The 24965-nt window shown below is 50.4% G+C and overlaps 1 protein-coding gene across 1 annotated transcript in view; it reads right to left on the reverse strand.

Moving 5' to 3' along the window:
* Positions 1 to 18641: 18641 nt before the first annotated feature.
* The window catches only part of LOC100903553 (RNA-binding Fox protein 1), a 30988-nt gene continuing 24664 nt past the window's right edge, over positions 18642 to 24965 (reverse strand). Inside the window, exons 7-9 of the mRNA XM_029111026.1 lie at positions 19845 to 19896; positions 18993 to 19579; positions 18642 to 18833 (exon numbers count right to left, since the gene is read on the reverse strand). Of these exons, the coding sequence (XP_028966859.1) occupies positions 18642 to 18833; positions 18993 to 19579; positions 19845 to 19896 (831 nt within the window). The remainder of the gene's footprint in view (positions 18834 to 18992; positions 19580 to 19844; positions 19897 to 24965) is intronic.

The raw sequence follows: 24965 nt of genomic DNA on the forward strand, positions 1-24965 counted from the left end.
CATTCAGGTGATTCTCATTATTAAGGAACAGCATCTTATGTACCGTGAAGTCACCGCTCCGTGACAGTTTTGTTGAATGGACTCGCTGTGTCCTAGACTTCGACTCCGTGAATGATGCTGAGGATCCATTTGATGAATTATTGTTCGGATTGCTACTTGAGAATGATGCTCCTCCGCTGCCGTCTGAGGGAATCACAGAGTAGCAGTGCAGCTGCCATCTAACGGATATTCTGTAGGGAAAGATCGGAAATTATGACATCCCGTCTAGAAAACAGGATCCGCGGATTTGGGAACGCAGGGAAGTATGTATATTCACGGGATTCAACACAGCCGATGCCTGATTCCAAACGTATTTCCGGAAGAGGACGCTGGTGTTAGTAACCCGGGCGTTCCGAATTTTTTTAGGCGAGAAGTTCATCGATTGTCCCAGAGTTTCAAGCTCGCTCGGATTTGGGCGGGAGGCGATTGTGATATTTGTGGACTTGTCTGTGATGGACTTTCGATGGAGAACCTCCTTCAAGGTTGTCGCCGTGAGAATCGATTACCTAGGAAGCTCCCCGTGAGCGACTCGAATGAGCGGAGAACAAGCCGGAGAGAAGTTGGCCGGCCGCATCTCGATCTCTAAAAGCTCAACGCTTCGCTCAGAATGAGCCTTTGCAAGTCGAGTTCATTCCTCGAATCCAAAGCTCGATTTTCTTACAATCATTGAAGGGAATCGAAAGACTCACGTGCGAACGCATCTGCAGTCGTATTCTTCGAGTGCGTAGTGCTGTTTATCTCTGCAGGCTAGGAGGCCCGTGATGACTAGAAAAGACCAGACTAGGAAAACCCGCGGCGCCTCCAGCGGTCGAAGCATTCTGCAACAAACAGATCAAGTTTAGCCCTCGTGTGCCTTATCTCCATCTAACTTGGAAGCTGATACTCCATCATTATAATCAGCAGGCAATTAGACAATCGCGGCGCGCAAACCATGGTTCAACAGAAGATAATGAGGAAAACTACGCTAAGATACATCAATTATATTCTTCTGCATGTTCCCCGTGACGACCTTTGCAGTGATCATTACGAAATCAAGGTACGATCCCCTTCTTGAGCCTTGGCCGTTGACGGCAGGGAGCAGCGATCGTGTTGAGAACGTGAATCGTAGCTCATTCGTAGCAGCTTTGTGGAGAAAAAAGATGACTTCGGTGGAAGGCGAGTCACGCGATCGTCGCAGAGATGAAGACTGTCGCTTCAATTCGAATTGTTCATCGGAGGCTTTCTGAGTTATGCAGCGTCGTGCGCTCTCGATCCCCAATCACATTTCTGAGGCGAAGAACTATCTCCGCGCAATATCGGTGTTGTGTTCGGAAAGATGTGTTAGATGTACAGGCGACGAGAGCTCATTCTCCGTATGCGTTCCCCTTGAACAAGTCAATTCCAAGATGACAACAGGGAAAGCGAGCCGGCTTGATGGAATAACCTGCTCCTCCGAAAGAAAACGAGCGCTGACATAATACGTCGGCACGGTGAAAGCCACACCGAACAAAACGAGGTGGACGGGACATGTAGCTTGATCAACCGAAGTCGATTGTCCAGGCGGTGGCGCTAATTGTCTTTTTGAATGCCATCAACAAGCGTTTCGCCTTCGTTCGCGCGTCTTTTGCAGTTCGCGTGCGCGTTGCGCAAGGAGAGAGGGAGACCGGCCGGCCGGCCAGCCGGCCTGCCGACCACGGCGAAGCCTTCCGTCGGATATGGAAAAAGTGATTTAAACACAGGAAACGTGAAACGTTCGCCGAATCTCCGGAATTCCATTTTCCTATGCAAAAAACTGACACGGTGCCTTTATGGACGAGTCAATTGATTTGACTAATCGCTTGATTATTCCATGATCCGACGCGGCTGTGAATTTAGGCATTACCATGTCCGAAGCAATACCGTCCATCATCCGTGTAGGGAACCCACAATTATCGGAAGTCGCTCCAACCGAGGTACGGCGATCGCGTGATATCCGTGCTATTGTGACGACTCTTCTCACAAGTGTCAAGTACATATGGCCGACTCTTTCATCGCACCAAATCAAGAATGTTCGGCGTTGCGATGATACGCCGATATCGAAATATTTTTCCTTGGTGATTTTCAAGGTTTCTCCTATTTTCGGGAGTAGAAACCATATTCGGTCATCAAGTGCTCGTGATCGTTCACTCCAGCGCTCACCGCCATGGGATGAGGCGCGTCAATAAAAATGGTTTTCTGTCAGGTTTATTTGCTCCAACTCTTGTATGCATTCCTTCGCGCAGAAGTTTCGCTTTTCAGTGGAATCTTGAAAACATCTCTGCAAACTTTCACTTGATGAGAGTCGAACACCTCGTTCGCATTACTCCTTATACACCCCGCGAATTTCAAGAAAAGGCCAAGTCTTGGGCTCTCGCCGCTCATAACTATTACCTGACCCACAGACTCACTTCCCACAAAGCTTTCCCATCGTATTCGAAGCGTACGTAGGAATTCTCTCAACTTAACGTCCGCCTCAAACGTCGACGTGATTCCAAGATTCTCTGGCTTCTCCGCGAAACGCGATTATTTTAGAGACATCCCGTGTTTAGCAGCGACAACAATGACGTCGAAACAAAGAAGTCTTGATTGCTCAGTGTTCCCGTCTCACTCGTTCAAGCGGAAGTTCAGCCCGGGTCAAAACTCCAGAAAGATTCTTTCTTTCCACTGCGGCTTCTCTCATTCGGGCATTCAGCTGTCCAACGTGAAGTGGTCACAAAAACGGTTAATCGCTGAACGTGGTATTCGGGCGTCAGCAGGGGCGGCTCGGAAGAGTTTGCTGGTAAAAAAAAAGAAATATAGGGAGCTGGCTGCATCATTCAGTGACAACTTCCTCGGACCGCGAAACTTCCGGCACTTACGTCGCTCCACGCCTCGCCATCTCTCGGAACCTGCGGAATGTAAATCGCAAACACTAAAATTTCCGTAATGCATCGGAATGTTCTCGAGTTTGACGGCGACGCAAGCTTGCTCGGTCCAATTCCACGCGGAACGCGTCCGCGTTGTTTCATTTTCGCAGATATGAGCCAGAGCTCTCGGCGGCGGGACGTATGTCTTCTTCACGAGAGGCTTCTATTTTATGCATCCCAAACTTTCGAATTCCTCTGCATGCCTGCTTAGAGGCAGCAAACTGGGGCAGTTTGTTCGTGCAGACCGTCGCGGTGGATAGTTTTCGTATCTACTAGTCAGAGAAGGTTTCCTTGGCCGTATTGGAGAAAAGTTTCCGTCCCTCCATTATCGTGATCGGTCTGGTTCCTTGCGGACCCGGATGAACTCGGCTGTGGCTTGTTAAGAACTCTCAGAAACTTCCACCGAGACGAGGAATCATCTCGAGCACGCTAATGTTAATGCAAAGGCACGCTCCATGCTATCGGTATGGAAGTTTTATTTAAGTTTCTGCCGATTCTCGAGACGCGACGCCCAACTCGACAGCGATCATCGAAGCACAGCGGAACGATTATCCGGGTAGGATACCACCCTAGGCTCAGGAGAATCACCCACGGAATCGGAGCCTAGGGATCGGACGAATGTCTTCTGACGTTTCCGACTTGCATCCGCGGTAGACAGCTCGAAGATCATCCCCATCTCAGACGCCGGATGCCCATCTCAGACGCCGAATCGGACATTTGACGCTAAATCTATGTCCATTCTCTCAATCGAAAAAGGAAGCATCGTGCGACCACCTCGCGTAACGCGAGGCAGCGAGCCGAGTGAGGAATCGTTACTACCTACATGGAATCCGAACGGAATTTTTCGGATCGTGTCGATGCCTCTCCCGAAGCCTGGCTGTCGCGGCTTAAACGATTGCCGAAAGTATCCGTATTTAAAGATGCCGGAAAAGCTAGCGGCTGACGAGTATTATATAAGCGAAATGAGAGCCGGAGAAAGTCAACTTACAGAGGAAGGGAGGAACGGAACGTTGAGAACGATCTTGTGTGTCACAAGTGCCTCACGCATTAAGCTCGGAAAGAAATCCGTCTGGATGTCGTCTGCGTAAAATGGGATGAACTAAAATATGAGGGGTAATTTTTGGCGACGTTTTCCGGCGCTCCGCCAACCGCAGCTTTCAGGTCGTGCTGCAGGCTCTCTCTCTCTATTCCCTTCCGATATGCTTCTGGGATTCCGAAGCATCAACGAGATTTCGTACTCCGGATTCCCCGGAAGATTTCCTGAAGCTTTCCTTGCGAGTCCCTGTGATCACTCGGTCTCCCGGCTCTGCATCCTCAACCGAACCAACCGCGGTCGGTGAGCATTTCGTGAGTTTTTGGATAATTCCGAGAATGAAGCTAAATGGCAGGAAATGTTGCTCGAAGACGAATACAACGCTAATTTAGTTCTGTCTCCCCTTGCTCTTCGACCCCGGCTCAGCGGATTTTGACAGATTTGTGCTCGTCGACGAAGTCTGATGGCGAACAGCATGCGGAGTCGGCTCTTCCAGATCCCAAAGCGATCAACGCGTGACACCAGAGACGTTCAAAGCGGTGCCATTTTTCAAAAGCTGCAAGCGCGCCGACCATGGAGCACGGTTCCGCAATCATCAGCTGTTCGGAAATTCAGTCGCTGCCACCAAGTCAGTATTCAGTATTGCCCGGCAACGCGAGGTTTCTGGAGCATCCTGCGGAAGTCGCGAACTCGAATTCGCATGAAAGCCAATGGTCTCGGCTCGGTCCAGATGGGGTCGATCTGATATTTGTAAGTTGGAGGAGGGGGAATGCAGTTACATTGAGCTTGCCGCTCAAGGGTGGGCTCATTCTCACGTTTTCTGGAGTTCAAATCATCAAAAACACCACTGCTCTGGGAATTGAGGTATTGTGTAACAAGACTCAGTGTTCGGAATGTTTGGGTTTCGAGCCAGAACAGCGTGAGACTAAAGCAATAATAAAGGGATTCGAGGCGTTAGAGAAAACAAAAACGGATTCAGCCGGCAGAAGTAACACAGTATGAGGCGCCGTCCGGAATCGACTGCTGCTGATCTCCGCCGTTTCTGTTTTGCTTTGTCTTTTTGAAAGATTCGACCCTGGTCAGAATATCTCACGACATCGTCGAATCAAATAACTCGAAGTACCAGCGATAATATAGAAGCTCGGCATCCTGTTCTCCAAGGTTTCGGGTTTTGCCCCGAGCATCGAAAGTCGGCGATCGGTTTCGAGACGTCACTCCTAGATAAATCCTCCGTGAATCCAACGACGTCACTTCCAGATAATTCCTTATGTGTCCGATATCGGGGATCAAATTTCTGTCCGCGCTTTCTGCCAGTGCGGCTAACGAAACCTGAGTGTCTCATGACTCGATCGCTGGCTGCCACGCGGGTGAGAGCTAGGACATCCTAGCCGCAAGCTGTCTCAACACTTTCGCCATCCGAAAATTCCGCTGCTGGGATATCGTGCTTCATATGAGCTCAGGGTTTCGCGTAGTTTCTGGCGATTCACACGCTTCAGATTTCAGCTTATTTTCAGAGTAGTGCGTCAAAATTCATTAGGAGCCACCCGAATTGAATCCACGGCTGCCGAATGGCCATGCTAAGCAAGATGTTGAGTAAGTCGTGAATCGATTTCTCGTAGTCTAATTCAAATCGTTGGAGGGTAACGCTCTTCTGTCATGCATAACTTCCGCTTATGACTCGACATTCTATGAATGAACGTTCGACTCCAGCGGAATGATACTTCGCCGCCGGTAGTTGACGAATCGAGGAAGTGCCCACTGCTGTTGCCTAATCCAGAAAGATCTGAATAACTGATACAGCACTAGCGCTCTTGTTATGATAACAGATCGGGTATCACGAAAGAGGCCGGAGTTCAAGTCGCTTCTCGCTGCGTACGAAGGCATCTGCAGAATGTACGCGGAAGTCTCCCGGAGGTAAATCGCTCGGCGTGGATGTCGGATTTGACAACGAGGTTCGAGCCTAACTCGAGAGGGAACAAAAATAAGTCGAGGGGAATACGGCGGCGCGCGGAAGACGAGGGTGTCAGATTCCAACAAGAGACGCAATAAACGAAAGAATATGCTCCGTTGGCCACAGATACAATTTCAAAGAGCTGATGATATTTTTTGTTACGTCTTCAATCCAGTGGAACCGGGAGTGATCATTCTGCTTTCCTTTCCTGGCTGCATTTTTTCCACGACAATGATTCCTACATTTCCTCGGCGTAGGAGTCGGCGTCCCTTCATTCGCTGTTTTCTGGTCAAATATTTCGTCGCGAGCTTCCGTGCTCTGCTGTCGACTGGATTCGGGAAAACTTCAGCTCGGCATAGATTGAGATTTGTAGGTGACGCGGCAGCTATGGTCACCGCTGCGCATCGATCCTCGCTGCTCATGTTCGATAGACCACGGCGGATATACTACCAGTGATCGAGGAAAAGGATCGAGACCGACGCTGAGCCTTTGCGAGACTCCTCCGGGAGCGGGCCTCGCAGTCCCGAGCGATACGGCGCAATTCTGCCCCTCTGATATTCGAGTCGCAGTGGAATTTTCGGAGCGGGCATTCCAGCAGAGAAGAATGAGGAATACTCGACGGAATTATCATTCGGGATTCGGGACTGATGTACATATTTATATCTCCCAGGTCGGCGCCCAATTTACTCCGACGGAAGCTGCCCTGCTTGGCAGCGCTCCCAGTTCGCGTAACTGGCGCTAGCACAGATATTCTGTGACGAAGTGCATTTTAAGTGACGTCATATCAGAGAGTGACGCCAGAATCGTAGAAGCGGCAAGAACGGGAAAGCATTCTGAGTCCGACAAGCGCTGTAGTCTTTTCTCTAGAATCACCGAGCGTGCTGAGATCAGGAGTCGATTCAAGTCTGTAGGCATGTGCCTCAGTCAAGGCGCATTCACAGACCTGTCCGACGAAACGGTAAACAAACTTCCACGTAAAAATCTTCCACGGAACTTTCCGAGCCGGCGATGGGGATAGTGGAGGAACAGCCCGAATTCCCCCGGATCAAGGATTCCATGGCCCTGGTGGGCCGTTTGCAGATCAGAGGTTCTCGGATCCCCATGGGATGGAATCCCGTTGCCCAGAAGAGGTCGCAGGGTTCAAAAACGCGGCGCGCCGGCTCCGCACTACGCGCGCGCATTGCTACGAAATTCATACTGACGACAACATTCCTCTGGAGAGCTATCCATGAGTCGATGTACCAGCGAGGCCGTTATTCGGAGTGCGCGGCTCAGGACAACGAATTTTGTAAACACCGCTACGAACGCGATTCCCAGGATAGATCGAGCGCAGACTGCATTTTCCTTGCAGCTACACGGCGCGACGCAGAAACACTCCCCGAGTCTCTTCCATGCCCATCCAGGTTCCCCTCACCGGGAGCGATCGCAGTCAAGTCTCGTTTCCGAGCTCAATATTTTGACGGAAGTGCGTACAACTCAGAACGTTCGATTCGCGTTTACCTGAAGGACTAGACAGACAACGGATGAGACCGCAAGAGAATCTCCTGGCCGGTATCCATTACGCGAGTGACTCATTGAAAGCGTCAGGAATCCGCCCACAATATTTTCTCGCGCCTATGGTCACGCGTTGTCTAACGTGAAAATGTTAGGACGGAAGCCAGAGTCACGTCGCGGGTTGCTAGCTTGATGCCGCCGCGGCAGATGAGGCCTCTGGAAACACGTGACGTATCCAGCAACTGTAGGTCTGAACAAACACTAGAACATGGTATTATTTACTAGAGGGCAGACCGTTATTGCTGGGAGCGATTATCATGTGAGCGTTCCAGGCAAGTCAGTGGAGAAATAAATCCCGGTACTTCCCTGCCCCCTCCCCCTCGCCTTACAGAGAGATCTGAAACCTTCCCAAGGGACTGAATAAGAATACCCGCAGCCAGAAACTGACTTCAAACCCTGCCAGAACTCTGTGCTCACTCAATGTGATGAAACTTGATGAAGAATTCACCGGAAGAATGTCCGTTCCGTGAGAGAATCTCCATTGAAGGGAACTGAAGGAATTCATGGTTAAGCCTAGCCGCTAACTAAGCATCCTCTCCGAAAAGAATGTTTCGATTTCGGGTGTTTTGAAAACACGCTCTGCTCTCTCAGAAGCAGCGGGGAGTTCAGCCTCGAGATTTAGCACCGATGGATTCATCCTTGCCTCCCCGCAAAGTTCATTTCCCCGAATTCCTTCTGTCGTAACTTTATAGAACTCTTTGATAGGCCGAAAATTGAGTTATAGATATACTCAACTAACAGTGTTCAGGATTCATGAAGAGACCCACAGAAATTCAACTTCGGGTTCCCAGATCTCGAGGAAAAGGGCGGATGGATCCCCGGAAGCGGAAACAACCTCTGCAGCTCCTCAAACGAGGGCACTCGGATGAGAGCTCACTGAGCTTTTCGGATGGAGAGCCCGGATGACGGCTATCGTCAGGATGTCAGGCTCCGACTCAATCAGTCTTGAATTTCCAGATATCACAACACATACTCTGAGTGATTTAGACGGCGAGAGAGTTTCGGGTGGAATCCGCGGGTACGCAACAGACGATGGTCGTCGGGAGCTCTCTGAAGACAGTGCACCGAGACATTTGTCGTATTTTTTTTGTCTTTGTCGTATCGGCTCAGAGTCCAATCACGAAGTCCGAGCGAAGAAGCGTGTGATGTCGTTTCGAGACGGTAAAGGGGATACGCCACGCTCAATGCGCTCCCAGGAATCAGCGAAATCGCTCACCTGAATTGTCCTCGGTGGGGACCGTTTCCCCGAATCAAGCCATCAAAGTTACTGGTCACAGAGGCAGAGTCCCTTGAACTTGATCGAGCTCCAGCTTCCTGAGCAAGTTCACTGATTCAGATGATAGGCACGAGAGCTCCACGTCTCGAACAGACATCAACAAAGAATTCGCCGTAATTAGCACGCTCCACTCAACCGCACGAATACGCCCGCGTGATGCTCTATCGTATTCCGACTTCCAGCACAAATTATCACCAGGCTGAAAAGTCGTTTATTCCAGTGATGCGACGCTCAGCGCGAATTCTTGAGCTGCTACCCGCCGGCTTGTTGCTCTTTCCGACTGGTTGATTCGCTGGCAACATCCAGCTTGCCAAGCACATTGGTCGTTCGGTAAGAGAGAATTCCGGGAGGCGAGGGAGACGCGGTGCAAGGTCGCGAGAAAACGAAAACTTGGAATTTTCCCGCACACCACAACAAAAACCTCGGGATGACACCGAGGAGCCCTTCGGTCAATCAGCGCCGCGGTTTTCTGAGACATCCAACGAGGAGTATCAGAAGTTTCGAACCATTCGATCGGCATTCGACGCCGAACCATCGTCTGTCATCGCTTATTATCGGCGGCGCGTTTCGTCGCCATGAATCGGTGGTCTCCGGAGGAGAATGGAGATAGTACGCGGAGGAGAGACGATTCGCGGGAAATACCCGAAGGAGACGGAGGGGTCAGATCATATGACGAAACACCAAAGCGGCGGTACAACGACATCTCGGCATGAGAATATTTCACTCTTCCGATTGCGGCTTATGAGAATCGATTTCCCCGCGATTTTCACTGTTCGCCCTCTGATCAAATCTCGCTCTTCCCCACCGGGTGGTGAACCGTGGGCCGAAAAGTTCATACAAGGTTAAAAAAAGAAGATTTAGAACTCTTCATCCGAATTAATCGATTTCAGTGAATTCCGCCTCGCGATAAGTACCCGAGACGATACGGGGTTCCGAATCCTCCGCGATGTGACAGTGAAGCCTGTTTGGCAAATCTAGGATTTCTCGTAATTTGATTCCTCACGAGGCGCTGAATTCAAAATTGGCCTACAAAGTCAATGACATATCTGGACGAGAAGACAAAACTGTGTAGGTACTTTGTTCGTCGTTCAGAGTTCGACGGCGACCCCAATAAGCTTCGAATGATGAGCATGCCCGATGGCTTCGTTCAGCTCGTACATGTCATTTTTGGTAATGGTCAGTCGGCCAGAGGTAAGAACGGAGGAATCCGCCGAGGCGTTAGAAGGCCACCTCCCCCGCGCTGGGTGACAATCAGACAATAACTGTGGACATTTTCTGCGTTTTCTTTCATTTTTCTCTCCCTGCAATCTGAGCCCATACTCCTGCTCAAGTCACGGTCGAGCTGGAATGTTCTTCGCTCGCTGAGGGTCCGAGCGGAATCGAGACAGACGTACTACTGTGATGGAGAGAATGTATCGAGAGGCTCACAAGTTTCAAGCGCGGAGATTTAAAAGGAGACTGGATCGAGGAGTGATAGTCATGAATTCCGGAAGAGGAAACATGCAATCCGACGGGTTTTTTCGCTATCTAAACTTTCCGAAATCGGAGAGAAACTCGAGAAGTTTGAGCCTCAACTCCCGACCATGTGTCAGCGATTGTTCCAAAGACTCCTCGAGTCTGACCCGCAGTGGAGCTCCTTCAGTGTTACGACTACATCTCAGCCGAAAAGGCGACGCAGTATCGGGGAAGTCTGCCGGGGGAATAGAAGCGCAAATATCCTCCTCATGCTCTGTTTCCTCCATGCAGGTCACTCAATCAAGATCTCAAGTTCACTCTATTAAGTCGACGCATAGGCTGCTGTTCTGCTAGGATTCGATTCTCGTCCTCCCAATGTGTAGCGTGTCATCTGTTGCGCACCTGACGAATCAGCTGTTCGGAGTGCCGAAAATTCCCATCGCATCTTGTACCGATTCGGTTGGCTCCGCGTTTTTCTGGTGGTCATTGCGTCATGTATCATCCTGCCGCTTATAATAATGCCAGGTTTGATTCCCGGAGCGATCCAAGCATGAATCGGATTCACCCGGAATAAATAGCTGACCGGGACACTTCTCGGCTGAGGGAACCCACCTCTTCATCTGACGTCTGATCTTCTCCGTCGCTACGACAGTCGCTCAGAATCCACCTCCGCCTTTATACACATCCATATCGAGTCGGACTTCACTTGTAATCCGCCGCATATTTTTCCTCGATAACCCGGACTAGGGTTCTAGTTCTCTGGTCTGTTTCAGCGTTTCCATGGGAACGAGCGACCTCTTTGATGTCGTCGTGGAGCAATTTGCTGCTGGTCATCACGCGAGCACAAAAACGTCCGCCGCCGATTCCATAGAAGTCGATAGTCGATGGAACAAAGCTAAGTTTTATGAGGATCTTGCGAGTCGGCAGCCCGCTCCGTTTTATGCCGTAGCGATGCTCCGTGGATCTTGTTGTGATTTTCGCTGCTTCGCCGGGGAGACTCACTCCGCAGAATCGCGCTCACCTCCGATTCATGCTTCTCCCAGTCCACTCAATGAAACCATTATGAGATATTTGCTGCCATATGCGAAAAATAAGCTTTCTGCCAAGGCATACGATAGCAAACTTCCGCATTTATCCGCGAACTTCCGGGAATGTCAAAAATCGCCCCTTCCACTGACTTCCACTCGAGCCCTCGGAAACTCCATCGGCTCCGTGAGATTTTCTCGACGCTCGAAGTCAAGTCATGAGTTGGGTCGGTTGACGGACTGCCGCTCGCGGAACTTTCACAGCTCGAGGCAACCTTTGAGACAATCGAACTCACGGAGCCGCGAACTCAATCGACCGCGAACAAATGCTCCTCCGAACTCCAGACCCTCACAGCGTCGGGGGGAAGGAAACGAGTGATTACACAACTCGGAGTCATGCTACATAGACATCGGATGATGGGGTCGAGACCTTCGGGGAGTTGCTGCGCAAGTTGATAATTTTTGCGTTTTACAACAATATAGGGAGACGATTGCTCGCAACCGTCCCTCCCCCCGTATCATGGGACATTTGTCAGCCGGGAGAGAAAGCTTCGTGCAGAAATTCCGAATTCTTTTTCGTGGCGATCACGGCCATCGATCGCCGTGATCACGATGATGACCATCGACTTCGGAATGAAAAGGCCAAAGTATGAAAGGAACAGTATCGTCGAGAAATATTATTCTGCTCCTCGGACGGTGGTCGTGAGCACGACCCGTTTCGTGACCGTGTAATCGGAAGAGGAAGCTTCCACTATTTCGAACAGTAGTACAGTAGCACGTCTCGATGATTTGCCCCCTCCCCCGGGCCATTAAAAAAGTCGCCGAGAAGAGATATAGGTGAGGATCTGACGTCGAATAAAGTGAAGGACAGATTTGCAGTCGAATTCGAAAGCGGCCGGGAGGGTACTCCTGCCGGAGAGCATACACGAACTTGCGAATCCGTTTTGGATTCCCCCTCCGAATGTCGACTCGCGGATCCGACCGGCAATGGTCGCCGACGATTGAGCGATACCCTTGTGTTCGACTCCGCTTGGGAAACGGTGTGGGATTTCCGCTGTGGAGAAACGAAGCGTGCTCTCAGGAATCCGGGAAGACGAAACTGGAAACCGAGCCCTCCTCTCGGTCGCGGGCCGTTTCATGGTGTGCCGCAATCGTCATCGGACGTCAGAACACTTCCCGAGATCGGGAACGATCAACAATTCGTATGTCCTGTCTACTTGGAAGTCCGAGCTCGAAGCAGGAACTATCAACTCAGAGGGTCCTCGGGGAGCACGATGACGAGAATCCACCGATGTTTCCCCTGTATAGTCCTGTGAGATTGACGGGAGCTCCGAACCACATCGAGTATTCAAGCATGCCATACTCCTTTCTAGTTGGGGAAGTCCCGAAATCATACTCGATGGACTCAATAGGACTCCGACATAAACGCGCCACAAGACTTTCGCTGCAAAGCATTTCGAAAAAAAAAAACTGAAGGCTCCTCAACAGCTTGTGCCCCAAAAGGGTAATGCGGCGTCACCGTCCGTCCTCCCGGTAGATACCTCGGAATTTTCAGGATGTAAAAATCTTCGCTCCGCGGAGGATTCTGGTCATACAATATTTGTGGATCATTCAAAAAATCGGATCTGACCAGAGCTTTCGAGACTGCGGGGCGTTCAGAGCTACATCAGGGCTCCGTGGGCACGAGAAACGGGAGTATTACATCAGGAGAGCTCAGGGAATATCCTTGTCGCTCGAGAGGGAGCACCGGTGAAAGACTCACCGACGCTATCTGCATGGAGATCCACGCTCTTCGCCAAGGGCCTGAGATTTTTTCGGAGCTTTTTTCATGAATGAGCTCCCATCATCGCGAATCATTTAACGGAGACGAATTCTGAGTATTTCCAAAGGGTGATCGCACTGTTGTAATTTCGTGGAGATGAGCACAAGGGGCCTGCCTGCTCCACCGAATGGAATGTTGGTCCTCATGCCTGTTCGTTGTGTATTCTGGCGGGTGATCGACAAGCCGGAGTTCGTCGATCGGGACGACACAGCTCAGATTCGAAGTCTCGGATATCAAGTACGACATGGCCTTCGAGGACGCATTCAGAGAGCAGATGAATGTATCTGGAGGGATCGAGGCCGGAAGCACTGCTTCCGTGGGGAGTTCCCGCCGGAAGCGGGAATCAAACTCGAGACTCCCCCGCCCCAGCGGCATGGTGTGTTCCCACGATTCACGTGGCCTCAAGAGTTCCCTTTCGTTCACACGAGGGGTGACACATGCGCTGACCTCTGACCACACGACGGTTGAAGGTTCGGCAACTTGTACGAAGCGAATCGACCGCTAGAATGAACCCTTTCCGGCAGCGGAAACAGATGCTTCAATCATCCATCGATAAACTTCGTTCGCTACCAAGGATCGTAACCCGATAGTTCATCCGTGATGAATAAAGCACACCGCGTCAGAATGAGTGAGGGAGAAAAAACGGTGGCATACAGAAGGGAAGACGAGCACTCATCGGTGTTAGAGCGGGAACGCTGCCATACGCGCTAATGCAATCAGCGGTATTGTGAATGAGCGGGAGCATCGGACGGATAATCGCCCTATCGCTCCAAATCAAACTCCCGGGAGAATCGCCTCTGCTATTCCACCAGCAATTATTGTGGAGACATCCAGTGATTACGCCCTCTGGAGCTCATGGCGGAAATAACCCCCCGAACCCTCGGTTGGCACCGTAGTCCCGTGCAGGAGAGAAGTTTACTCTCCGGATATCTTCCTCACTTAAAATCATACATGAAGAAAATCATTCGTGCAGTGTTCAGATGACCTTCGATCACAAATCATCATTCGCTTGGGATCCTCCGACCGGAAGACCGCCACGGAGAGAGTTTCACTTGTATTCCTGGAAATTAAGCATGAGCAGTGAACTTCCGACGGACGCAAACATCGGAATGAGCAACACGCTAGGGCACCCATCGTCTACGCTGTCGACTAAAGATCTCGCGTTGCTTGGAGAGTTCTCGCGTTTATTCAGATTATCGTTTGACGAGACTCTACGAAACGCGAACTTATCTGTCCAGGTGACTGCCGCCCTTAAACTCGAATCCCTTCCTCTCTCCTCTTCGGCTCCTTGGATCAGAACAGAAGGCTCAGCCTCGCGAAGCTCCTCCACCACGGAAGCTTGCCGAGAAGTCTCTGTCGACTTCCTCTACAGATGTACATACGTCTGCATCTTCCAGTGGCTGCTCTACTCTGAGACCTCCCTCCGAAGTAACGGTCCAGTTCTACCTGTTTTGATGGTTATTCAACATCTCATGCATCACAATGCATATTGGAGGAAATTCTAGAATTCACTGCGCAAGAGAGGTAAATGGTGAGCAATAAGGAGTAGTCCTGCTCCCTGGTCCGAGATTGGATCGAGTTCGCTGTCGAGTTATCTGACGATGAGTCTGTTGAAACATCTTACGCTTTGAGAGAGAACGAATCTCGGTGTTTTGACCCGAATCGTATTTATTATCATGATAGATACCAAGTTTTGGTTATTTCATATGGTGACGCTCAAAATATCGCCTGGTTCCTGTTCACACACACACACACATTCACACACTCGTTTTCGCTGGGTATAATGTCATCATGTTCTATGATGATAGTTCTCATCGCTCTTGTCGTGTGAATTATGCTTCTCATGATAATGTCGATCGAGACCCCCGCCGGGCGTCGATGAGGTCGGATTCCCACCGCGAGGGCTGAAGACTCTTCCATTTTCTTGGTACTGGGTATTTCGACTCTCGGGTAGAATACTCGGAGCCGTTCGTCCTTCAGTGTTTCTTTCAGAGGGATCAAGCGTTTCGTCTTACTTCATTCAAATATTGTATCTTTCATGATATTCCGACGGATATCCGCGATTCGTGAAAAATGACCGCCTGTCTGTACGTTGAGACTAGTCATCCACCATCCGATGTACGCATCTGGTTCGGATTAATTGTCGTCAAACTTGTCGTCCTGGGAGTTATTACCGTTATCATCATCATTATACCCAATAAAAATGAACACAGTGTATGTAAGTTCGCCGAGAGAATTTGAGATTATCTTTTATACAAGAGATGGCTACGCGAGAACATGGCTGACGGTGGAACCGGTCACCATCGGTCAGTTTGAACTCGATGCGCCACAATGAGATTCGACGAGCGGCTTTCGCAACCTCCGTCCAATCTGCGCGGAGCTGAGTGAGTAAGGTTTCGAATCGGCTAGCATCTCGATCGATATTTGACATTTCGATGCGAAAGAGCCCGCCCCTGAAGTTCTTTGAACAATGCCCAGACCACTCCGTGAAGGATACTCATTCTGCGGTTCTCTCGAGGTTCTCGCTCTCTTGGAACAAGCGTCGCAATTCACGGAATCATGGCCAAATCAAACTCCGGAGCGACCTCGGGCTCCATCTTCTGTCAATGACTGCTCGGCTCCAATCTCTATGGAAGTCGGTCATCGCCGTCATTAGTATCGACAACTTCAATAGGTTGTAATCCAGAAGTGAAAGCTGCTCTTGCTGAAGCAAGCGACAACGGTTCAATTTTTTCATCTGAGCCTTCGTTCCGCCTCAATCTGGTTTGTTACGACCGTTCCGTACCGAGATATCTTAACAGCGCGATAGCCTATTCCTATGTTTAGTCGGAGGACTCCGGGCGACCGCAAAGATGGGATGGCCTGGGTGCCAACGACTTGCCAGGGATCCCCGGGACCAAGTACGATATAGTATATATTTTTTACCGGGGAGCTGAGCTCCCTTTTCTTCATGGCGTTCTCTTCAAGTTCGTATGCGACGTTTCTACAGCTGCCTAATGCATGTTCTACTAATTGTCTAGTCGGGTTTGTCTATTCGGGCCAATCCTGCTCCGTAATGCTAAGGAACTGACGAGCTTCTCTCTTATCCGTCCTCCAAGTTTCACCTCATGTGGGTTGATTTACACGATCGAGGCCAGTGCCCTGAACTTTTTCTTCCGCTCGTTGGTTCCGTAGTTCCTCTCTGACAGTCTGTCCTGCATTAATTTCCAGAACCGTCGTTTTCTACACACAATCTATTCGCCGAGGTCTATACTGTATCGCGTACTTGGTTCTGCGAGCTCGCTTCTAGAAGTTCATCCATTTTTCTTCATTCGTTCGAGGAGACAGCTCCTCCTCTAATTGAGTTCGGATGCCGTTGTAGAAGTGAACTCCAGTTCCCTTGATGTCATTCAGATAATGAGGGATCTCTATCAGAATACAGAACTAGACAGGCTTTCGAGGGGCTATTTGATGTAAAGAAGAAACTTCGAGGTTCCCATTCCCACCCCGGGCGAGTGCCAGCTCGCATGGTGATAACCGCGGCGGAGCTATGATGACCGATCGCTATGGACTGAGGTCGCAGCGGACTGAAATTCTGAGCCTGTTTGCTTTTCAACCGTACGGTCGGCGCTCAGCTGTCGAAGACGGTATGTGAACAAGTGTGGTTTTAGAACAATGACCACAGATCGTTCATTTCCGGTCGATTCGGCTTCCAGCGCTGCAGAAATCAGCTGCGGCTCGGTTTGGATGGTCTCCTTTGGCCTACGGCACGAAGTCGAGAAACGAATCTCGTTAAAGAAAAAAAATTGATTCAATCACCGACGTAGCAGACTAGCATGTTTGAGCATGGGTGGGTATTTTCATCATGGCGTTGATTGGTGGAACGATCAAAGGATTGGGTGCTTTGTTGGATGTGTGATCGGAAGTATCACTCGATGGATGGTGAAAGGAACAGACGGGGAGCACGTGCTTCGTTGATCATCTCAATCGTAATACAAGTCATCATTCCGCTATCGAGGATATTGATGATGAAAATCTTATCCAGAATATTCCGAAAAGCGGAGAAGAGAACACAGTTTAACGGTATGGAGCTCACAATGATTGAATACAGAGAGCTACGAGCCGTCGATCGATATAATGAAAGGCGTTGAAGTGAACTTGAAAAAGAGTATTGGCATTCGTTGTATGTGTCCTGGTGCGATCGAAACTGAGCTTGTCTTGATCACTAAGTACACCTTCCGACACACTACGCGGAGTACGAACGGTGAGAGAGAAAGTTAAATCACTCTCACCGAATCTCGAACACATGAGTGGGTTGGGCTGGATCAGACGTTTAAGCGTCGATCAGCATCGTGCGACTTTCCCGTGCGTGAAATAATTTCCGCCCCGTGCTACTTCGAGTGATCGACCTGGCCAGGAGTACTTGATTCGGGGCGTCAGGATGAATTTCGTTTCTTGCTGCACAATCGGGCGAGGTCGTCGAGGGGAAGGGGGGCGGAGGCATGACACAACAACTTTTCGCGGAACTGAATTACCCTTTCTAGCGTCGCTCCGTATTGTCTAAGCATCGCCTATCGATAGAAGATAAGATGATAACAAAACTGAGATTCGGAGTATGATATCGCGCGTAGCTTACTGAGTGATTAGGTGTCAAAAGGAGGAATCGACATCGATCGTGAAGTGGCAACGATCGTTGGCTCATGAGAGGCATTATGTCGGTACTAACAAAACCATGATAACAATGATAACAAAGGGAATCGAAGACACGTGAGTTCCGGAACAGGCTTTCCATGAGACATGATTTGTTGGCAGCGGGCAAACGGGTGGTCCACGGATCCGGATCGAGGGTCGATCATAAATGAGGATGAGAGACCCTTGATCCGGCCTAAAGCTCGCTCATCATCCTGACCAGCTCTCAGACACTCCCAATCGGATTTGTTTCGTTTCGACTAAATCAGACGCTTGCTGCCATCATCAGACAAGATGAAAGACAACCCGGAGAATGGGCTCCAACTCGCCATCGAGGTAGGACCCCCGTCATCGCAACCTCTGCTCAATCGTAGAAAATCTCCTGCGTCGCTCACTGGTTCCAGGCTTCGAGTTAGCCAATTCAAGCCTCAATCGCCTTCACATGCCCTTGTCGTGCTGCCGCTGGCGTTCCACACGTCACGACGTTTTGGGTCAACCCTCTTGATCGTTATCATCGCCGTCGTATTCATCACCATCATCGATATCTTCGTGTATCTAGAGAAATCTCCGTCTTAAAGTAGTTGAAGGTATCGACGTTCGTCTGTTCGTGTGCTGTTGTCTGTTCAAATGTGTGAGGGAGTCGAGAGATGCGTTTAGTACCTAGTATATCCACTCCTCCGTGGAAGTTTCCGATTGACAGGTGATACAAACTCAGGTGGATCGATCAACTCATCAATCTGTCATCGGTGAACAGCAAGCCCATCGCAACACCTCAGACGTCCGTTGACGTGGCCTGGTGCTGATAAATTCCTTGCTTCGAGTACATTTGGTAGTTTCGTAATAAAATAATAATAATAACAATTATAACGCGGGATGACATTTGTAATAAAAAAATAGTTGTGATGGAGCTAACATTTAGTAAGGCGTAAAGCGATTGTAGCCGCTCCGGTATACGGCTGCGTTTTGGAGAGTCGTGTTCAGTCGAGAATGTTGCAGACGTCGGAGAATTTCGGCCTGGGCCGCACTATTTTGAGCAGCTGCAGCGCCTTGACCCACTTGGGCGCCAGCGGCCGCGTTCTGGGCTGCGGCCGTTTGTGCCGCGATCGTCTGGAATCGGATGGCGAAGGAATCAGTCACGGGACCGCCCTAGATCAAGGATGAAGCTCAGGTGGGCGACGTGAGGTGAGCGATATATATATATTTGGCGAATAATAAGAACTCGGATGATCGAGAGTCTTTGAGATATTTAAGCATTCGAGTATTTACCCCGTATCCAGCCATATTTCCCATGGCTGCGGCGTTCTGAGCGGCTGCCAGTTGGTACGGATCCGCGGCCTGGGCCTGAGCAGCCGCAGCAGCTGCTGGATACGCGGACGCATTGGCTTGCGCTGCTTGGGCGGCAGCGGCGTAATACATGGCGGCGTTCGGAATCCCGTGAGTCGGGTAGCCGGTGGCGGCTGCGAGTTGGGCAGCTGTAGCCGCAGCCGAGGGCTGGGTGGCGGCGGCGTACTGCCTAGCTACAGCTGCGTTGTAAGCGTTGGCATAGTTGGCCTGGAGACCTTGTCCACTCGAGGCGGCAGCTGCAGCGGCGGCGTTGGCGTAGGCAGCGGCTGCGAGGAATGGATCATTGACGGCAGCTGCTTGCTGATAGGCGGCTGTCAGCGCGGCCAGAGGGGAAGGCGCGAGTCTGCCCGCAGCGGCGGCCGCCAACGCCAGTTGCGCGGCGGCGGCTGTGGCGTTACCACGTTGAGCCGCCAGGGCGGCGCTGGCCCTTCCTCTCTGGAGAGCGGCTCCTCGCAGCGCGGCAACCAACGGCAACTCGGCGGCGGCAGCAGCGGCAGCAGCCATGTTCGCTGTGGAAATTAAGTCCAAATGTTAATTTGATCGAAAGGGAATTCGTCGGGATCGGGGGAGCCAGGCGTACATGTATTTTTTTTTTGAGGGAAGGATCGCACCGAGAGAGGAGGGGGCAAAACCCAAACCGGAAGAGGAAAAGCCCTCACGACTCGTAAGCCTCCGATAGACTTCCACCATCCTCCCCGAAAATCGGAATGAGATGAGTATCTCAGAACGAAGGTCTTTAGCGATAGGAGCTCGGGCTCAGAAACTCGGACTCACCTGCTGAGTTAGACGGCTTCTTAGTTTGAGTCCGAGCTGTCGCGTTGTTCACCTACAAAGCAAGCATTCAGATAGTTAGGCATCGTGCCCCCGAAGCCATGCTCAGGAAGTCAACCTTCTCGACTGACAGGTTTGACTATGCAGAGTTGACGTTGTTGTTCTTGTATCCATTTCCCTTGCCTGGTGCCTGCTTTTGCACAGTGCGAAGCCCATCACCGTGTGACAGTGTATGCTCATAAACGTGTGTGGGTCAATTCTACCCTGGATTGGACTGGAATGGCAGTTATGATGCAAATGAGGAACTTTGGAAATTTTTTCCGACTCCAGGGATTCTGAGCGAGCGATTCGCTGGTGTCTGGAGGGAACATCATCCATCCGATGATTTGATATGCTCTCCCTATCGGACAGTTGGAGACTGAGATACTATAAGTCCATTATTTTCCGCTTGAGTTCGGTGGGAGGCGGACAGCCGACAATTCCGCTCGGGAATACTGTAGTTGTAGGAGATATTTTTCAGGGGTCATTTGGATAAGGAGGGGACTTGTTCCAGGATGGATTATTATCGGGAATCGAGTCGCTTTTCTCTTCTGAAACTGTAGCTCATCTCCTACATTCGGAGCACCGCAATTTCGAATACCGCTGCCTCTTTTCTTCACACACAAACCAAGGCAGCCAATCTCGAAGCGCACACTTTACAGCCACAAATCCACCGTCACCAATCCACAACCCAAAACACGGTTTCGTACTTACTTGCCGATGAGATAAATTCACCTTCAAAGGTTACTCGCGTTAGTGTGAGATCGTAAGAATTTCCGATATCTCGCTAGTCAAGTCATCAATGAGCGGGGGCAGAGATGTGGTCTTTCGTTTTCAGATTCACTGAAGAGCTGTCCGGAGACCGCTCAAGGATATTGGGAGGGCATGGTGGATTTCATTCGATGCCGTATGATTTCATACGAGGTCCGGAGAACGGGCCTCCTCGTCGGCGATCAGAGACGGTCGGGTTTTCGACGGATTCGAAATCATTGTCTCGATCTAGAACCTCTCAGAAGAATTTCGGAAACAAGTGAGGATTTCAACGCTTGCTTCGAATAATTCTCCCCACTCCCATCGATTGCGTCGAATTCACCCTGCAGCATGATTGCCGAAATAGCCAGGGTTCGATAGAATGGTATGACCCACACTCTGCCTTTCATTTTTTAATCATTCGCGGGGATTCCCACAACCAACCCGTAGTGCTCTCGCGCTGCTGTATTTTGTGCTCAAATCATCCACTAAGCCATACTCATTGAGATGCAGTTGAAAAATCGGCATTTAGCATACCTATCGAAAACCATGGAGCTCAGCGGCAGCTCTCCCGCTCGTCGATGGATTCAGTCGAACTATTGTTCTTAAATCAGCGCAGGTTTCATTATTCGACCTCGAGCTAGATTGCTGTTGAATTCCATTACTTTACAGGGAGATCCAAGCAGTCAGCCCTTCGACCCTGCCTCGAGTCGACCCCGAAGCACGTGAAGCACCCCTGGGACAGAAAATTCAATGGCTGTTCCGAAATTTCCCCCGAATCGACTGTAGCAGAAGATGAAAGAGATCTGTGTAGCAGAGTGCACTATTTCAAAATTTCCGTTCTACGATCTAGGCTTCTCTCGACAACATTGACTACAGAAAACTCCAAAGTCATGCGGTCCTAATGAAGAATATGATTCCGAGGGGACAGGCGACTCTGGAGAGACGCTGCTGGAGTTCCCGGCGTCCCCAGCGTGTGCAAGCTCCTAGTTCGCAGATCCGTCTCGCGTCGCCTCGCTTGGATCGTGATCCACAACGAGTGAATTGGAGTAGAAGTCGTCGAATAAAAAGGTTCTGCCTCATGCACCCAGTGACATTCGGCGCGGGCGATAGTCGAGCCGCCACCGTAACGTCAATCTGATTCCGTCATATCAAGGGTGTTCATACGCCTATTTGCAGCAGACACGAGATTGATTTACCATTCACATGAGCGCATGCCTGCGTCGTTACGCTGAAGCTCTCTTTGCGCACAGTCTTCAGAAGAGGTAAACTCCTCGATTCTTGTGAGTTGCGTATTGTCAAAAAGGGTGGGCGGCCGTTTCCCAACGCGCAGCCTTTTCTCATTCAATGACGGCATCAGCTCGTCTTGGAAGAACACAAACAGCAATTCCAACCCCAACAATGTCCGTCATGATCTGATTTCGACTCATCGGAGATTAGAAAATGAGCGCCGCGAAGAAGGAGAGAGAAAACGATCTCAGAGGGCGAAGATAAGATGGTCAGAAAAAACACCAGGATGAGGGGGCGAGACGAGAACACGGGAGGGGGTATAGGTGCTCTACTATGAACTGGCTGAGAGATCTTAAGAATCGCGCTCATTTTCATCACTGTTTTCACTGAAGTGGCTGTCATTGTGAATATCGTCATTCTCATCATCATCATCACCATTATGAACATCAGCAGTAACAAATAAGATATCCGTGCACCCGAAAGCAGAGCTTTTTTTCACGTTCATTGTGGAGAGCAGCAAGAACAACAACAACAGTATTCATCATGAACAATCCAAGTCGTAATGATTGGTGGTAGTATGAAACAATGAATGTTTTCCAAATAGAACTTACTTCATCGTATACGATAAGGTGACGCCGCAGTTTCTTCTCGAAATTCACGCGCTGTATTCTCTGCTTGTGCGTCGGCAAGACCGCCCGCTCGTTTGTCTGCCCCTTCGCTCTTTTTCTTTGAAATGCTCTCACGCCTCGCTCAAGGTATGCCTCTCTGCCTCTTTCGGAGCCTCCTTTTCCACGAGACTCCTTCCGATGAGATGCATGCGCTTCCGTGTTGCGATCGCACGCCGAGATGCTTTCTCTTGTCCGAGCCGACGTACGGCATGAGAAAACAAGACGTCCTCGTTTTTGGTCATGTGGACCGCGTTTTCCAGTTTTCTGCGTGACGCAATCATGTTTGACTGACGTCTCGGCGAGTTCCTTGAGGCGATCCGTCGATGTATGTATCTATCGATCGATCGATGATGTCGCACTACATTGAGAGGAAGTTCCAGTGGACAGACTTTCCATCGTCGTCGCACTTCCCCAAGCAACGGAGGCATTCAATCCTCGGTGGAGATGGTGAAGGTTCCGTGACCCTGATCACCTCGATTTCATTCACTGTAAGTCCATGACGTTTGTGGTAGCAACGAGGCTAATTAATCCCAGGCGGCTATCTGTTTTGGCTTCCGCATTCTCCTTTCCTCTCTCACCACATCGGTTGCTTCATTTGTGTTTGCACCATGCTCAGGGGTGGTCAGAGAGGGGATCTCCCCCGTATTTCTAGCTTACAACGGTCGGCAGACAGCAGTACTCGAAGTGTAACGAACAGCACAGATAGTGAAAGAAGATAAGTAAGTAGCTCCTAGGGGGTAAACCACAACAAGGATTCAATGCTCTGTGTAGCGGTAGTCATAGTGGTAGTAGTAGTAGCAGCAGCAAAGGTCGTGGCATGAAGCACCAGCAGAAGGAGCAGTACACACCAGCAGCTGGCGAGAAACGGTGGAACTTGCTCTCCGACCGATCTCGTTTCCTCGCTCGTCTACCTGCCAGTCTGTCTGTCTGCCTGCCCGCTCCGTGCAAGATGCTTTCTCGAGTAAATAGGAGCATTATCATCATCAACAAGGTCAGCATCCTCCTCGATATCGATCCCGACAACAACGTTCACAACAACGATATAAGCAATCAGAGTTCAAGCCGACGAATCCCTCTCCCCTTTCCGCAACACGATCAAGACGGCAATGCGGCGGTGGCTTCACCGCCACGGATAACCAAACGAATCACCCGACAACACCCACGAGAGCAGCAGCATTGCCTCGATTGCTCTACGGCACAAGAACATCTGAATCATCTCATATTGCCTTCGGGCGGGAAACTCCCGGAAGGCGTGCAGGAAAGGGATGCACGACGGTTCATGAACATGGAGATGGCGTCCAACACCTTGCCTAACGAGAACGCTTTGGTCAATTTACCAATAGGCACTCATGGAGAAGGAAAGGATGAGCGGACAGGATCATCTAATACGAACCGGGAGGAGTGCGCACCGATCAGGATTCGGATTGTCTCGGGAAAAAATCCACATGGAGACCTATTGTCCTTTTCGAAGGATCCTGGATTCTCCGGGAGTCAGACAAGGAATCCGCATTCAACTCGCCCATAGTCGAGCTGAATGCGGCGAAGCTCGACCGGGGGCCACCTCGATCTAACATGGAAGTTTTCTCCACCGTGATTGCAAGAACCAGTTTCGGGATACGTAGGCATTCCGAGTCACACACCAGAGATATCACAGAACTCCCCATGGCTGAAGCGACTACCGTGCGGACTACCGGAACCAGCTCACGATGAAGGCAATGGACTTTTTCTACGGAAGCGGTTAAAGGGAACTCGCTGTACGGAGCATCCAACATGGACGAAGAAGACGTGAACATAATGCGCGGTGGAAGTGATGGAATTCTCGGATAAAGGGTGGAAGGCATCCAAATCCACTGGATAACCCCAAGAATCTACTAGCTTCTCCGTGCAAGGCCGCCATAGGCTCTCCCCCAGACGAATCCCGGAAAAGTAAGTTCGGCAAACACTTATTCTTAGTTCAGCGCATCAAAGAATGGAGGCCTCCGGGGACACATTGAGTGCAAAGGAATAAAATGTTGGTGGCCGTACCTCACCCTCTGGGACCCCAAGGGAGATCCTCCCGTAAATGATACGCGCAGAATGGGTGACTACGACGCATCCGAGAGAATCGGAGTTGTCGATTTCCAATCTGCTTCATACAAACCATCATTCCGCGGGACCGATCGGCTCCCGAGCGGAGACGGCGAAGCCTAAAATGGAGAAATCCGAGCTCTGCAATACATGCGACATGCTGCACCTTGAATCCAGGCACAAGAAGTAGAGGAAGTTCCCCAGACCGATGCGTGGCGGTGGGAAGCGTCGAATTAGGGAGTTCCCCAAGCAGCCATTTGGAGCCGATCATTCGGAAGCTCAACCTCTACGCGTAGCTCGCGAGTGAAGCCTACGCACACGGAGAATAACGAGCAAGTGAGATATTGAAAACCAGTGGACTTACCGCGGC

The sequence above is a fragment of the Galendromus occidentalis genome, unplaced genomic scaffold (genome assembly GCF_000255335.2).
Source record: "Galendromus occidentalis unplaced genomic scaffold, Mocc_1.1 scf7180000077194, whole genome shotgun sequence".
Lineage (NCBI taxonomy): Eukaryota > Metazoa > Arthropoda > Arachnida > Mesostigmata > Phytoseiidae > Galendromus > Galendromus occidentalis.